Here is a 16,991-nt window from a genome sequence, read left to right on the forward strand (position 1 = left end):
GATGTACATTCATAAGGCTTTACTAGCAAATACTCATATTCTGACTTTCCTATACAGAAAAATAACCTAAATAAGAACTATTTCAGTATCGATATCTGTTGCACCAACTTCATTTGCTGAATAGATTTTAAATTAGCACATTTTTAAAAGAAAAATATGTAGTCTAAAAGTTTCACTTCTGGAGTTGGTCTTTATGATGTTTGTTCTTTTAGTTTATAGTGGGCAGCTGACAAGGCTTTGCGATTATTTAGTTTAAGATATGAAAATCTTCCCCTAAATATCTATTTCTTAATAAAACATTTTTACTTTTCTCCATTTCAAATTGATTTTTAATTCTATTTAGTTGTTATGAAATTAATTTAAGTCTAAATAATAACATCATAACAATTGCAATAAGTTCTATTAACTCTGACTTTAAAGATGCAAAGACCAAAAGAAATTTTATATGTATAGATAAGCTACCATAAAAATATAATTTTATAAAGTCTTAGCAAGAAGATAGGAATAAAAAATAATCTACTAAATGAAAATCATATGTAAAATGCACATAGGACCTTATGAATGAATGTAGAATGAATTTAATTTCAATTTGAAAAACAAAGATACTTTTCCATTATAATGACCCAAAAACAGTGATTCTCAACCAATGTGCCGCGGCACTTTTGTGTGCTGCCAAATTCTTAAAATGTACCGCCAAATATTAGAAATGATACAATAAAAATTATAATGCTTTTTTTACTATGAGTAAAGTTTAAATTAAAGAAAAAATTAAAGAAAAGTGTATATAATATTATATATATATATATACTTTTTGTAATTTTTCCACGCTTTAACCGCGTGAACATCTTTGTCAGCGATTGTCTTTTCTCTGACAATCTTAAAATAAGATGGAAGTGTTTAAATTGTATATGACACACAATTTTAAAAAATGTTGTAAGAGCTAATCATTAAAGTAAGCTATGCAATTAATAAACAAATTAACAAAGGATAACTAACAAAAATTAAGCTAACAATTAATAATTAGCAAAAAAACTAGTTAACAAGAAATCACAAAAAAATAACAGTTAATAATTATAGAAAACAAGCTAACAATTAATAACAAAATTAATCGAAAGAAATAATTAATCCCTTAATAAATGTGCTTTTGTAGTACATATTATTTTATTTTACATTCGAAATTATTATCACAAACTATTTAACACAGTGTAAAATAGGTAATTAAACAAATTTTAATCTAATTTTTTTCATTCTGTGCTGTCAAATTTCGAAATCGTTAAAAGTGTGCCGCAGCAAAAAAAAGGTTGAGAATCACTGCCCTAAAAAAATATCAATTTAGGCAGCAAGTAACAAAAAATAATAAACGAATTAATGTTTATTATCAACAAATTTCATGAAGTTAAAAATTTAACTAACCTATGTGGCAAACTGAAAAAATTTAAGATAAGGTAAATAGATTATTTTAAATACAATAATCCTCTAAAAAAACTATATATAGTTAATTAACAAAATATTAAAACTATAGCCAATTATTAAATTGAATATGCTACAAAACTTACCTTGACCATGGAAAAATAATCTATAATACAATGCACCAGCACCAACTTTTTCCATTTGAAGTGGATGACGTTGGTACGGACAGAATCTCTGATTCCACCTGGAGGTACCGCTTTTTTCAAGCACTGATAATCCATAAGCCATGTTAGGTTTATGAATTGTGGGAGATATTCCAAAGGCATCATCAGGTGGTTTTTGCTTTTTACAAGTAGTCCTATTTAAACTAATCACACGTTCCTCTTCGCCACCCAATTCATTTCTAAAGAATGGGCAACTAAGCAACAGCTCATTACTCTGCCCATCACCAGGGTCAGTCTCTTCGGGATTTAAATTTTCGAGATTACTTTGCGATCGGTTGGCAGCAGAAGCACCGGTAGTGGTATTGCGTCGCTTACTCAGTAAGCTTCTCAGTCTGGATGCATAGCTTAGATTAGCAATAACACTGTCACAATCGTAGTGGGCAAAAGCCTTCCTCCGCATCTTGTCCTCGACGCGGAGTTCGGCATCTAACGAGTTATCAGATCCTTTACCGGTGCAATCCGCCATGTCCGATTTTGTACCACGCAGCTTTTTGAATATGGATGGCTCACTGCTTAACATTTTACTTTTCATTTTATTCCTGTCTTTGATATCCCACAACTTATGAAACTTAGTCTTTAGTTTGGGACTGTTGGATTCTTCAAATGATTCTGGACCGTTGGCCAATGAGTTAGATGCGTTCTGGGTGGACGGGGTCGGATCGAGCTTTCCCTTGAGGAACTCTTGAATTCTGGCTGGGCCAGGACTTCTTTGATCAAAATTGTCCCTCCTAAACTCTCTCAGCATCGCAAAGAAGCTTTCGCCAGTAGCACTGATCAGGTCGAGAGAAGAGGCGCTGCCGTAATCTCGTCTCAAATGCCCAGACCGCTCTTCCAGCATCTCTTGGCTGTGATCCAGATCCAGGCTGCTATTACTCCGGTAAAGGCCAACTTTGGCTGTTGAGATACCATTATTGGCCACCATGTAGTTGTGATTTTCGCTCGGAGATTTGTTGGATCTTTCACTGTGTGATCGGTGAGGACGGTCACTTCTGTATTTGGGTGGCGCCTGATACTTGGAGGAAGTCACAGCTTGGCGGTTATTTTGTTCATGCTTTGTTGGGGTTTTTATTCCATTCACAAAGCCATTAATATGAGTCATACTACCACATTTGTGGATTGCATTGTTCTGGTATGCAGGCCGTTGATTATGAGGATGGCAGTTGTTGTAATACTGTTTTGCACGTGCCCGTAAAATGTCAGAAGTTAAATTATTTCCAATAAGAGATCCACTAATGTTATCCAAGGATCGCACACTGTCTCCTGTATCCATGCTGTTGAGCACATTCCCTACCTTTGGCAGACATGGTAGGAATATTTTATCCAGCTCACTACAATCATCATCAGCAAGCTCGTACAGGAAACCATAATTTCATACACAAACCCTTCATAGTCTAGAAGGAAAAAAAAGTAAATCAGCATTATAAATAATTAATGTTATGGTAACTAATGATAATGCTAATTTAACTAGTACATTGCAACATCGTTATTAAAGTAAATCAGCATTATCATTAGTAATAATGTATGAATTAAAATAACCTAAAAAGAACAACATCATTATGAAGTTAGGTATAAATTAAAAGACAAAAAAAAGAACAACATCATAAAAATATAATTAGGTACAAATTAAAATAGACTACACTAGCATCAATAACTAATGTTATTGGGTATAAATTAAAATAGACAAAAAAGAACGGCATCATAATAAATGTAATCAGATATAAACTAAAAAGAATTGCAACCTAAAAATTTTAAGAGATAAATTAAAAACAGGCTGAAACAAATGGAAACCCAAGAATAGATATAAAAAACTAGCATCTTCAAAATATAATAGGCATAAACTACAGCGACTAGCATCTCAAATAATGTAAGAGACATAAACTAAAAGCATGCTAAAAATGTAATTAAATAAAAATGCAAACAAGTTTATAAAAATGCAAACTTTTGATAAGTTGACTTGATAAAAACATCAACAATCACTACAAATTTTTTTTATATCGTGCAGATGAGACATTTGGGTTTTTCTTTTAACTTTAATGAGAACATCAATTAATTACAATTTATTTCCAATTAATAATCATATGAAAAGGCATCGAGAAATAATATCAGTAATTCCAAATGTTAGCTATCAATGAACATAGTTTTTATTTTTAGCATACAATTCAGCAAATCAATACAAACTGCATTCTGCAATAAACAAGGACCTACCAATATTACAGAATATCAATATATTTGTCCATTAAATAATTTGTTAATTTTTAATACACTATTCAACAATTATGGCACAAAAAAATACTTATTTTGCATGGATTGAGGAAGAACAATAACATTTTCTGGTGTAGTTATTTTATTTTCTAATTAATTCAGTTATAAATGTTAATGAACTGCTTTATTTTTAAAACATACCAATATTAATTTAATAAAAAAGTATTTAAAAAGTGAAATTTATAGATGAAAATTAGACACTTAAAATCAGACTTGTCTTCTCATAGAAGCGACTTATACAAAAAGAAATAAATTAATAATTTAGGCATTTAATAACATGAGGTAAGGTAAATTCAAAAGTTCTCCAGAAAATTTCAACTGCACCTCTAAAACATAGGTAAACTAACAGTGCACTCGCACAATTAAAGCACAACAATAATACATATAACCCATTTAATAATTCTAATCACACTTTAACAACTTAAAAACTGTTGCACAAAATATGTTTAGAGAAGGATTATTTTTCCAATAAGCTAACGAAAAAAAATTAAATATTTATAAAACCCATTTTCTCATTTGTAAATTTTATTTTACACACATTTTGGTGTAATTACATTTTTTCATTCGTTTAATATTCCGTTAATTTAACGAAATAGCCAATGCCTCGAAAAATTTAAATCCATACATGAAAATCATTCAATAAAAACTTGAAGTTTTACAAGTATCTCTATAAAAAAAACGCAAGTTTTAAATATAAAAGATAACAAATAAAATAATAACATCAGGTAAATCCAAACGTCTTGGCAGAAAATTTCAACTGCACTGATACAACACAGGTAAACAAACAATGTACTAACACCTTACATTGAAGACAATAGAAAATCAAAATATACTCACAGCAAAAGGCTTCGTCATTACAACGGAACGCATCGTTCAAATGGAACTTCACAAATGTAAACCATCAAGGTAAAGAAAGGCACGCCACAAAAACGAAGCGCTTCAAGAAATCTCACAACAAACACAAGGTGGAACCTCAGATTGAGGATTTGAATAGCAAACGATTCTGCAAACGGTAAACAAAGCAGCGGCAGACGATAAATAATTCAGATATCGTTATTATTTAATAGAGCTAATGAAATAATGAAATATTTTTAAATAATGAAGTTTATGCACACCTACACTGGATAGCAGAAGAAGCTGGGAGTCGAGAAAGAAAAACCTGCGTTACTAAGCACATCCGGTAAAGTTTCCGGTCACATGATCCTATCTTTCCGACAGACAGAAACCGGTCCGTGGATTCCGCGCCTCTCCGCGTAATAAAATTCGAGCGAATAAGAAGACCGAGACAGCGAGGAAAGGTGGAGAGGTAAGGAATAATGGAACACAAAACGCAGGATGTTAGTAGTTTCGGTGAAATTGACAAGCCCTCTCGGTCATACACGGATGGAAAAGGAAGGGAAAATAGAATAAAAGCATAGACGGATATTCCCGAAATGGTGTATTCCATAAAGCAGGGTGTAGCAATTTCCTGAGTTTCAATGTCGAATTTCTTGCAAAATCTTTAGGAGAAAATTAAGCATATGATTTCATATAGTGAATGTTCCGAGAAAAATTCTGAGTGGAAAAAATTAAAACGGTATTAAATTAAAGCAAATTTAAAACTAAAAAAATATAACGTTATCATTTGAGTTCTACATATAAAAGCATAATTATCAAACTATGGATTACACGTGTTTGGATAATTTGTGATAAAGGAGTAAAAATTTTTTTTCTTTATTAATTGCCAAATAGGTAAATTTAATTATACAAACTCAACTAAAATTGGCAATTCCATATTTTCACAACAAGAAATGATTTTTTGGTAGCACTTTTAATGCAGCACGACTAGTGCATAACAGTGCCTGATATGGAGCAGCACGACTAAAGCAATTATGTAAACAGTGACTGATTTGGAGCAGCAGAAGCAATTTTGAGAAAAGTGTCCGATTTTGGAGAAGCACGACAAAAGCAATTTTGACGTAAGAGCCTGAGATTTGCAGGACTGGTAAAATTTTATTTGCCTGAATATTCACTTCAATCGGAACTCACATCATTTTATGAACTGTGCGGGATGAGGTTTTGATTTAAATTTCGAAATTCAAAAATATTTTTTTTTAAGCTGAAAACTAAAATTATTTATTAACGTGCCAGAGCCAAAAAAAAGGAAACTGAATATAGCCAAGTGACTCCAGGGGCCACAGGCATGATTAATAAGACTAAACAAATCTTCATTTCTCATTCGAAATTTTTTAAAAAAAAATTTTTTAAAGCTAATTTTTTTATTAAAATACTGTTCATAAAAATAAAAACGAAAAAAATGTTCCTTAAAATTTTGAAACGTTTTAAGATCTTTGTTTTTTGAAGGCTGTGAACTTCTAATTTCTACCTTATATTTTAACGCTACTAGCAAAATATTCATTATTTTAATCATCAACTTCAGCAGAGAGTAAAAAAATTAAAAAAAACGTGATTGCTGCACACGTTTTAACACTTATTTTCTGTCATTAAAAAAAGTTAGCAAAAGCTGCTGATAAAACATTGGTTGGGGACAATAAATTTATGTATTCTGAAAAACATACAATTCATTCTAAAGTTAATCTTAATACATTTTTATTTCATTAAGTTTTTCTAATCAGATAATATTGTTTTGACTATTATAATAAATGTTTAAAAAATAATGTAAATATAAATGTTGAACTGATGCAGTAAAAATAAAACATAAAAAGCAAATCGCGTAATTGTTAACTTTAAACTCAATTTTTTCCCTTATTTCACACTGTCTCAATATTAAAAAAAAAAACTTAGTTATTTTTTATGAGTCGTAAAAAAGTACAGCCCAGTAACCCAGTCGTAATCACTGTGAGGTGTAATGTGCCCTACTCAGAGTGAAATAAATAAATAAAAAAAAGGTAAAATTCTAAGACCAAAAAAGACAACAAAATAAATTTGAGGTTTGAAATTGCTAAGCAAATTTCGTCATGAGAACTTCATCGTGATCCGATCCTTGTTCATAGAGAATCATACCGAACTTAAAAATAATATCATCCAGATTTTGAAGACGAATAAAAATAACATAATTAACCTTTTGCTCGCAACTGCTGTCTGCATACTAAAAGGGCAGTATCCTAAATCATCAAATAACGTAATTAGTGAATCAATGTCAAATTTGCTAGAAATAATAGAAACAAAAAAGAATCAATCTTCAAGTTCTGTGAAATCCTTGCATATTTTAATTAATTAACACAAATATGCATTAGATGCAGATGCGTCTGAGTCTCATGACCTATAAGGTGCCTTGGCCACATTAAATAAACAAATATTACTGGAAGGTGCATTTTTACTGTGCATGCCACTGACCAGTTCGAAGCTTCTGCGCCGACTTAATTATCAAAGATTTTTCAACCAGTTTCACACGCATAATTTTACTCGCGTTTCATTTTACATTAACAGTAATGACGCCATAATCTTCAGGGTCCTGTTACAACGCATGTTTAACATGTTATTATCCACAACGTGTTATAGAGTTTGGGATAATACAGTAGTTAGACGCATTTGTTACCATAACGAATCGCATCTGAGAATTCGAAATTTCGTGCAATTTATAAATAAATAAAACGAAACCCGAGGTAAATTTTTATTCTGGCCAACAACAGCAACTTTCAGTTAGATCTCGCTTATACTACACGTAAAATAAAATTAACTAGTCGAATAACACGTATAACAAGTAAAAGCGAATCAAGGAATAATCAAATCAACGAGCGTATCATTGAATTAACGAATCGGAAAATTAACGAATCAATAAATTAACATAGTGAAAAATTAGCAACTGAATGAAAGAACGAATAAGCAGTTCAATAAATCAGGGAACAAGTGAATCACCGAAAAAGCTGATCAACAAATCAGTAATTCTTTGACCACATATTCGATTTTTCAATGATTCGCTGATTTATTGATTCGTTTAACTTGTTTTTTCATTCAGTTTCTTTATTACTGTTCATATATTCGTAAACCTACTAATTCGTTCATATTTTTATTTGATAATTTTCAATTTGTTTAAAGCAGATTCAATTATTTGTTAATGCATTGAATTGATAATTCGTTGATTCACTGATTCATCTATCGATTCGCCTTTTCGTTACATTCAATAACTAGAAATGAAGTGATTGCACTGAACCAATGAATCCATTTGCAAACTTTTAACACTTGTAGTAAAATTATGTTTTCACTGAAAGTTGCAGTTAAGAACAGAAATAAAATTTTATTTGAGGTCGTTTCTACCTTCCACAGTATAAACTCAAAATTACAAATGTTCGTAGATGCTTCGCCTTTTTACTCAGGGTAGAAAAAATGGTAGACGGAAAAAAGGTCCCGGTAAAAAAGGTCCCTGGAAAAAAAGGGTCCCTGGAAAAAAAGGTCCCGGAAAAAAAGGTCCCGGTAAAAAAGGTACCTTCATAGGGAAAATCTGTAGGGATATTTCCCCTCTCGCTTTCTGGGCAGCATGAATGCTTCTCGCTGTTTCAATGAATATTCTTTTTATCTGTAATAATTCAGATTAGATCATTGAGGTAAGGCTGGTTGTATTACGCTTTTTTTTTTTTAAATTTTATTTCATTTATTTATTCTTCTTTGATTATTTTTTAAAGCGGGAAGATACTATTTAAATTTTTCAATAATGTTTTACTTTTTTTTTGTTAATTTTTTTAAGTGAAAAATGTGTTATTTTCTATTTTAAATTATATTTTGTGAAGAAGTTGCTAATGTGAAGCTTAAAGTAGCCAATCGGGGAAGTTTGGAGAATTTATGTGTTGGATGTTTATTCGTGATTGGAGGTGAAAGTATTGGTCCTTTTTAATTAGTTAAAAACGCGCGACACGAAAAAAAAAAAAAAAACATGCACGGAACAGCAAAATGCGCTTCAATCTAATCTTCTCATTTCAAATATTTTCCCCTACACAGGTACCTTTTTTACCGGGACCTTTTTTTCCGGGGACCTTTTTTTCCGGGACCTTTTTTTCCAGGTACCTTTTTTTCCGGTACCTTTTTTTCCTAGAACCAAAAAAATAGACATTTGGTGCAACATATGTAATAAAATAATTATTTTTCACTCATGTTTTTAACCCTAGATTGAAAAAACACATCTTACTGACCCAATTCTCACCTATCAATGAATTATTATTCAATTTCATCAACGACAAAAAAAACCAATACAAAATTCAAATAGGATATATGAGAATTATCCACATCACATTAATACAAGGGCGGATTTCCGTTCGTCGACAAGTTGTGCGGTGCGACACCAATTGAAACAGCTTTTATGAAAAGGAAGCGCTAAGTGTATTTAATTTCCTTTTTTATTGAAATGAACAAGCTGGCGGAAGCTTAATCTTTTAGAATGAGTATGGCCTACTCATTTATGTGATTTGAAGAAACTAGCTTTGAAATTTTTTTCTGAGCACACCACAACTGACCATATATTTGATGATATAGGGGAGAGTCGGGTAGCCCCGCCCACTGTCAATTTCATGTGTATAGAATATTTTTTCAAGTCAATGGGCCATCAGACATTAATTGTTATATTAAAAAAAGATTATTTTCCAAGTTTCAAGTATTTATGCAGCTGTTAACATGGTAAGCAATAGTTTCGAAAATATGTTGAATACAGTAGTCATGAAATTAAGAAAAATTGGTTGAGTGTTTCGATTAAACTTCATTTTAATACTAAAAAAATAATTTTTTCTATACATACAGCATTAAAGTATGTAGTCTTAAGTTTAATTTGCACAAAGAAAGAAGTCAATATGTGAAAAATTGTTCGAGTAATTAAAAATTTACAAAAAAATTGGATTTCGGGTAGCCCCGCTCACATGAATGTCGAATATCAACGACCAATTTTATTTCGTCGATAAATGCGCGGTTGTAAAGATTATTATTTTATTGCTTCAAATTTGAATGTTATATGCATTTTTAACAACAAATATTGTTGTTATTAAATGATTGTTACTAAATGACAGAATTCACTAAAAGTATATAAATATGTAATAAATAAAATAATTTTGTGATAAAAATGATAAATGAGGTTTACCTATTGTCAATACATTGGTCATTTTCATTTACACCTGAAAAAACTGTCAAAAAACATAATTTTTGTAACTGAGCGGGGCTACCCGACACATTTTGAAAAGAGCTGAAAAACATGTTTTTTTAAATTTCTATTTTTTAAGTTAAACTATTCTTTTTTTGGTTTATTCTTTTTGCATTATGTAATTAGATGATAAAACAATAGAAACATACAAAAATATTGATTATTACTCAATATTATACAGAAATATAAGCAATACTCCTTAAGTGAGCGGGGCTACCCGACTCTCCCCTACATACAGTCAAACCTCGATATCTCGAACTTGAAGGGAGAGGAGAAAAAATTCGAGATACCGAAAATTCAAATTATCGAATATCGCATGTTATCAATAGTAGAATAAAGAAAAATGCTCTTTACATACCTTATTTACTATTCCATATTTTTTCTAAAAACACTTTTTACACACTCATTTAAAAAAATATTCAATTGTTGTTTGCTGTAGATATGTGTAAGGAAGTTTGTCTGTAACACTTTCTAAGTGGACTATAGCTTTAAATGTCTCCTCTGACATATTCGGCTGCCTCTCAAATAAATCTCCTTACAGTGTCCACTGCAGATAGTGCTTGTTTGTTAGTAACATTGGGCGGTAAATATTCGATTTCCACATCCTCTTCTTCTGATAGTTCACAAGGAGCTTTCGTTTGAGCGATGATATCATTGTCATCCCACTGACCACACACTGTTACTGCATCATCTACGTTTACAAAGTCATGAAATTCCATGTCATCAAGCTTCATGAGTCCGGTCAATCTGTTCCAATCATTTTCGGTGCAGTTTTCAGCAGAATTAACGATATTGATTGTTTGACTACTTTCGTGATCTTTAATGAATCCAGACTTCTTAAAACCATTCATTATCGTAGAGGAAGACACATCATTTCATGCCTTGTCAGCCATTCTTAAAAAAAAAATTTTTTTTTTTGGAATATTTTTTTAATTTTAGAAAAAAAATCTACACTTTTATGGAAAAAAAATCGAGTTATTGAGGATTTAGAAAGAAAAAAAATTCGTGAAATCAAGTTTTTTTTAACATTCAGTGTATAGGAAATTTGAAGGGAATTTTGTTTTTCTTCGAGATATCCAAAAATTCGTGAAATCGAGGTTCGAGTTAGCGAGGTTCGACTGTATATACGCTCAGAATAATTATCAAAGAAATACAATTCACAAACTCTAGAATTTGGTTATTTTATTTTGTATTAAAGATACCATTGAGAAATACTGATGTAATTTTTTTTTATAAATGCAGGTGTTTTTCGTAATTTATTCAATATTTTTTTTATTGAAAAATAATTAATTTTTTAAATGCTGCCATTTCTCTTTCAAATAGGATTATAAAAGAATTAGTTAAAATCGAAAGACATTGGAATTGAAAATGAAATGTAAATGGGATATTTTTTTAATTCAACTTTTTTAACATTAGATTGTCTATAAATATAATAAAGTTTGAAAATCATTATTTTTTTTTTAATTCTAGATCTTGGAACCCTTTTGACCTTACCTTAGAACGGAACCCTAGAGTCCCACGGAACACCTTATGAGAACCGCTCAAATAGATTTCCTACTTCGTGCCTTTTCTTAAATGGATCGACAGTTCAAAGCATGCGATAAAATATTGGAACACAGGTGATAAAATAACAAAATATGGGACCCCTGATAACCTCGATTGTTGGAAATGTTATCATCGACGTAGGAACACGAGGGTGGCATAACCTGCAATTTTAAAACCTAACCTTACCACCACATATTTTTGTACTGAATCAATTCCAAAGTAATTATTGCCCGTGCTGATTAATAAATCACGAGAAATCAACCGTGATATTAGCACAATCATCAAAAAAGCACTCAGTCATGAACTGTGCTTAATTAATAGGAGTTTTCTTCTAAACATTGATTGATAATGGGTTTTATAGGAAGAAAGATGATAATGGATTAAGCAGGTGATAATAGGTTAAATAAGAATTGTAAAAAGTGCAACGCAGCAGCGGTTTGAAGTTTGTAATAAAGATTTTTAAGCTTATATTAAGTCTTGATCGAATCAATAATATTTTCCTTTACTATGATTATTATCAGCTTGTTTTCATAATTTATTGTATTTTATATGCATTAATTGTTTGTTTTGATTTATATTTAAAGTCTCGCTTGTTACAGTATAGGTACAGAGTTTTAAATGCTGAGTCCGTCTTATTTGTATAAGCTACTAGGGCTATATATATTGTTATAATTAATTATACAACAAATATTTTATAAATTTTCATTACTTATAAAAGATTTCGATATTATTTAGAATTTTTTTAACATCCAGAACAAGTTCTTTAAAGGTGCAAATTGAAAGCACTAAATTTCATTTTCAGTCAAAGAATTATAAATTAAAGAAGTCAAGGCTATATTTTTTATATAAACTATAATGAAAAATAAACTAAAATAAAACATAAACTATAATGAAAAATAATTTAATACAGTACAAAAAAAAAAAAAAACAATCATCAATAGTTACGATTAAACGCCATGCGAATAAAGCAAAATTTATTAAGAAAAATTTCACATATCTTGCACACGCGTAACTTAAGTTATATATCAAGTATCTCAAGGATAAGGAATGAAAAGAATTGAAGTAAAAGTTCTTAAAAAAATACTAATAAAAAAAATCAAACGATATATATAAAATCGTTTGATCCTCCTTTTTTTCTTCTTTTTTTTAAAAAAAAGAAAAGATCCCAGCGTAACTGAAGAAAACTCAATGTCCTTCTCAACAATCAAAAGTAAAATGACTTCAAATTAAAAAAAAAAATGCTTTTTCTACTTAAAAAAAAAACACAAATAAAAGATCAACTTATATTTTGGTAAGAGAAGAAAAAAGAGGAAGAAAAAAACTATATACCCACAACTCTTATCCACGCCTAGCTAATCATTTGAAGAAAAAAAATCTTATCTCGTCTTATCGTTCAAGAAGCTAGAGATTGCATCAGAGTGGTTTTTTAAAAAAAAAATCCTGAAATTCACTGACATATCAAGTAAAGTAAACAAGTTTTTCAAATATCTGGACGATTTTGGCATAAAGAAACGCGGAGCTGGCGTTAAAAATAAAGTAAACAATATATGTAAACTATGCATGAGAAGTAAGAACTACGACTGAACTTTCAACTTTCCAGAACAGTAGATTTATTACAAGAAACTTTATTTTTAAAAACTTGCAAAATAAGAAAAAAGAAAAAACTCAACCAAAACAAAATTTAAAATAAACCAGCATGGAAGTAAATTTAGCTCGTAGCTTCCAAAATAATTTGAGCGTTGTTTCAATAAAAAGAAATTAGCTACTAAGACACGTATACATACACTAAATCTAATAGCTAAGTTAAAAAATTTTATTCAACTTTATTTTTAAAAAAAAATGTGGCTCGTAAATTTTTTAGGATGTTTATCACTCCATTTTGTTTTTTCTTCGATCCACCTATAATAATGATATGAATCTAAGAAAAATCCGTTACAGTTTTATTTTTGTACTGGAAGTGAAGCAAAAAAAGGGCACACCTGCCTCAGATAAACGAAGAACAAATTCATAGTTAGGAACGACGCGATTTGTTTCATAATCCTCTCATTCATCGATTTTAAGTAGGTCAAGATGGAATTATACGACAAATGGCTATTTGATTAGTTTAGCAGTTACATTACGTTTAATTACATTAAAACACAGACGTTCCCCATCCTTTCATAATTCAGTTACATTACTTATTGTTGCACACTTAAAAAAGAGATCCCATTACATTTTTGGTCCACGACAACTTTCGTTTTCCATTTGAACAAATAAAAATAGAGCTAGGCAATCTATTATGAATTGTCGATATTTATGCATTACGTCATGATAAAGATTTGTCTAAGTATTCACAGAAAACATATTGTGAAAAAATCAAAGATCTAAGTAAAAATTTTAGATTCAAGTTTATTTAAAAAAAAAAAAAAATTGGGTCAATTTTTCAGGTTGTTTATCATCCCATTTTTCTTTTGTATTTCTTCGATCCACCTTTAATAATGATATGAATCTAAAAAAAAATCTGTTACGATTTGATTTTCACACTTAAGAGTGAACTAAGGTTATTTTACTCCTCAAGAAAAACTTTTAGTTTCTGCCCAAACAATATATCGATGTATAGGGAAATATCGATACTTTTTCAACGTTATTTTAAAGAGTATTCTCATGATATATCGTGAAAAAAATCTTTTACAATAAAAATCAAATATGCGTGTTGACCAGTATCGATAACTATAAAAATCGATGGTTAAAATATATAATGTAATCGATGACGATAATTATCAATTACGATATTTTCGTGAATGTTGATAAATTGCCTTAGCGTAAAAAATAAAACAGATTTGTTACTTTAATATCACAAATATCGACGTTTCCAGAAAATGTATCTATATCGTATATATTAATATTAAAAAAAAATGGCGCACTCTGCCTCAGATAAACGAAGAACAAATTCATAGTTAAGAAAGACGCGATTTGTTTCATATGATTCTGTCATTTATCGATTTTAAGTAGGTCAAGATGGAATTTACGACAAATGATTTGATTACTTTAGTAGTTACATTAGCTTTAGTTACATTCAAACACAGACGTTCTCAATCTTTTTTAATGTAGTTACATTACTTCCAGTTGCACTCATAACAAAGAGGTCACTTAGCATTTTTTTCACCGCGAAAATTTTCGCTTAACATTTGAACAAATAGAGCTGGGCTATCTGTCATAAATTATCGATATTTCTTCATTACGTCACGATAACGATATTTCTGAAAGTATTCGCATAACACATATTGTGATTGTACGATAAATATTGAATTTTCGATAATTATCATCAACGATAATATCGCGATTATATTAGACGAAACAAATATCAAATACAATAATTTTAATACAATCGTGAGTAATGATAAGTTTGCTTTGGGTAACGAAAATATTATTTATTATTTTAAGCTGAAAAGAAAAATCCTGTTACATCGAAAAATATTGATATTTTCAGATGAGACATCATGATATTATAATTCCGATATCGTTTAGGACTAGTAATACGTAATACTTAATAAAGACTAGGGATCAATCTGAGGCGCTCAGATTGATCTCTTGTCTTTTGATTGACAAATTTTTCCAAATAATTCCCTTTTCAGGGAGAAATTATCTATTTATTCTCATTTGCTTAGAAACTGATAAAGAATTAGATAAAATTCTTTGATTTGTCCATCAATATCAAATGTTTTCTCGTTGATGATCATTTGTACGTAAATTATTGTACGTAATTTATTAAAAATGAACATTCCATATAAAAAACGTTCTTTAATGTTTAAATAAAACGTGGAACATTGAATAGCTTGTTTTTTTTTCTTCCTCTTTTTAAGGTTTATAAATCCATATCATTCTTTTTTTTTTATGATTAGTTTGACATGATGCCATTCTAAGGTAACATAAAAAAGAAGAAGAAATCCAGTAAATATTACAAAATAATATGAATATCGAACTGCACATTACGTAATATTAAAACATTTTATATTCTGGACACAAGGAATTTCAAGGATTTTTATCGTCAATATAAAACAGAAACTAAAATGCATTATCATACTATAAATTAGCAGTAATATTTTTCATTTATGATTGACTTGAACATAAAAACTTTTTTATGTTTATTTGAATTAATAATTTTGAACAGCAAAAGAATAATAGCTATTTATTTATTTTAATAATAGCTATTTAATTTATTTTATATGTCTAATTTAAACACATTCTTTAATTAATTAAAAAAGAGAGTTCTAAAGTAAAATTTCAGAACATTTAAAAACAATAATAATAAATGTTACAACTTTATTATAAATGAGACTTAGTCTCTTACAAAGCAGCAATACTTATTTAAATAATTAAGCAAGCAATAAAGTGAGAAAATGAATTTATTCTACCCAGGAGTTTTTTCAGAAACTTATCCAATTTTAGGGAATTATTTTAAAATCTACAAAAACTTGGAGAATTTTTGATTAAAATTGAAAAAAACCGGCGTAATTTAATAAAGTTGGGAGCTATGTTACTATGAAGGGTTATTTAGCAACAAATGAAAGCATTAAGCAAGGAATGAAAAAATTTGGTAAAATAAAGAAGCGAATCAAATAATCAGCATTTTACTCATTAAAGCAGAGTTTCCCAAACTTATGACCTTTGTGTACCCTTTCTAAATTTTTCGTAATGCTGTGTACCACTAATAAAAAAAATGAATGCACTTTTTACCATAAAAAAGTTGCACAAAAGTTAAAAATCACAGCTGGTTGTTGATATCACTAATTATTAACTGTTAACTCTGCAAAAAATAGCCAATAGAAAAATACGTAATTGTAAATTTTCATGGCTAGCTTTATTTATAAATAAAATTTTTTGAAATTTTTGTTTGTTGCAAAATATTTCGCATAAGAACGCGTACCCCTGCTGAACTGTTCCCGTACCCCTGGGGGTACGCGTACCACACTTTGGGAAACACTGCATTAGAGAATCAGCGTATACGTAGTAGTAAATCAAAGAATATGTAAATCAATTTTTAAATAAATAAAAAAGTTTTTAAACCTATAACTTGTGACAGTGCAGAGAACAAACCGCAATTTTTTTTTTTTCACCTTGACATTTTTGTTAATCTTTTAAAATTATAAATCGAGGGGAAGAACAATTTTAAGAAAAACCATCCATTGTAACAAGACAAAACGGACCACTTATTAAATACTAAAAGGAAATAAATAAAAAAAATTAAATCTCAAAAAGAAAAGAAAAAATCGCTACATTTACAAACAGTTTTGACCTGCTCATCTACAAGACTGACTACAACATCAAAGCCCGAAGCCACAAAAAGCAACTAAAAGCAGAATTATTCTTCTGTGTGCTGGGTCGTTGCTCCAGTAGCCAAGGAAGAAAATAAAGCTGGTGGACGGACACCAAGCGCATGAGGTCGAAAA

At 29.9% G+C, this 16,991-nt stretch overlaps 1 protein-coding gene across 3 annotated transcripts in view; it reads right to left on the reverse strand.

Annotated features, from left to right (window-relative positions):
- LOC107441916 (signal-induced proliferation-associated 1-like protein 2) overlaps nt 1–16,991 on the reverse strand; it is an 83,885-nt gene that overhangs the window by 31,296 nt on the left and 35,598 nt on the right. For 2 of the 3 annotated variants that reach the window (XM_087164566.1, XM_087164564.1), the window contains exons 1-2: nt 4,734–5,233; nt 1,557–3,025 (exon numbers count right to left, since the gene is read on the reverse strand). In XM_087164566.1, coding sequence (XP_087020692.1) covers nt 1,557–2,904 — 1,348 coding nt within the window. In that variant the 5' untranslated portion in view covers nt 2,905–3,025; nt 4,734–5,233. Of the gene's footprint in view, nt 1–1,556; nt 3,026–4,733; nt 5,234–16,991 lie in introns of those variants that run through there. The other variant, XM_087164565.1, reaches the window with a different exon arrangement.

The sequence above is a fragment of the Parasteatoda tepidariorum genome, chromosome 5 (assembly GCF_982258835.1).
Source record: "Parasteatoda tepidariorum strain Cologne lab strain chromosome 5, Ptep-v5.0, whole genome shotgun sequence".
In the NCBI taxonomy this organism is placed as follows: Eukaryota; Metazoa; Arthropoda; class Arachnida; order Araneae; family Theridiidae; genus Parasteatoda; species Parasteatoda tepidariorum.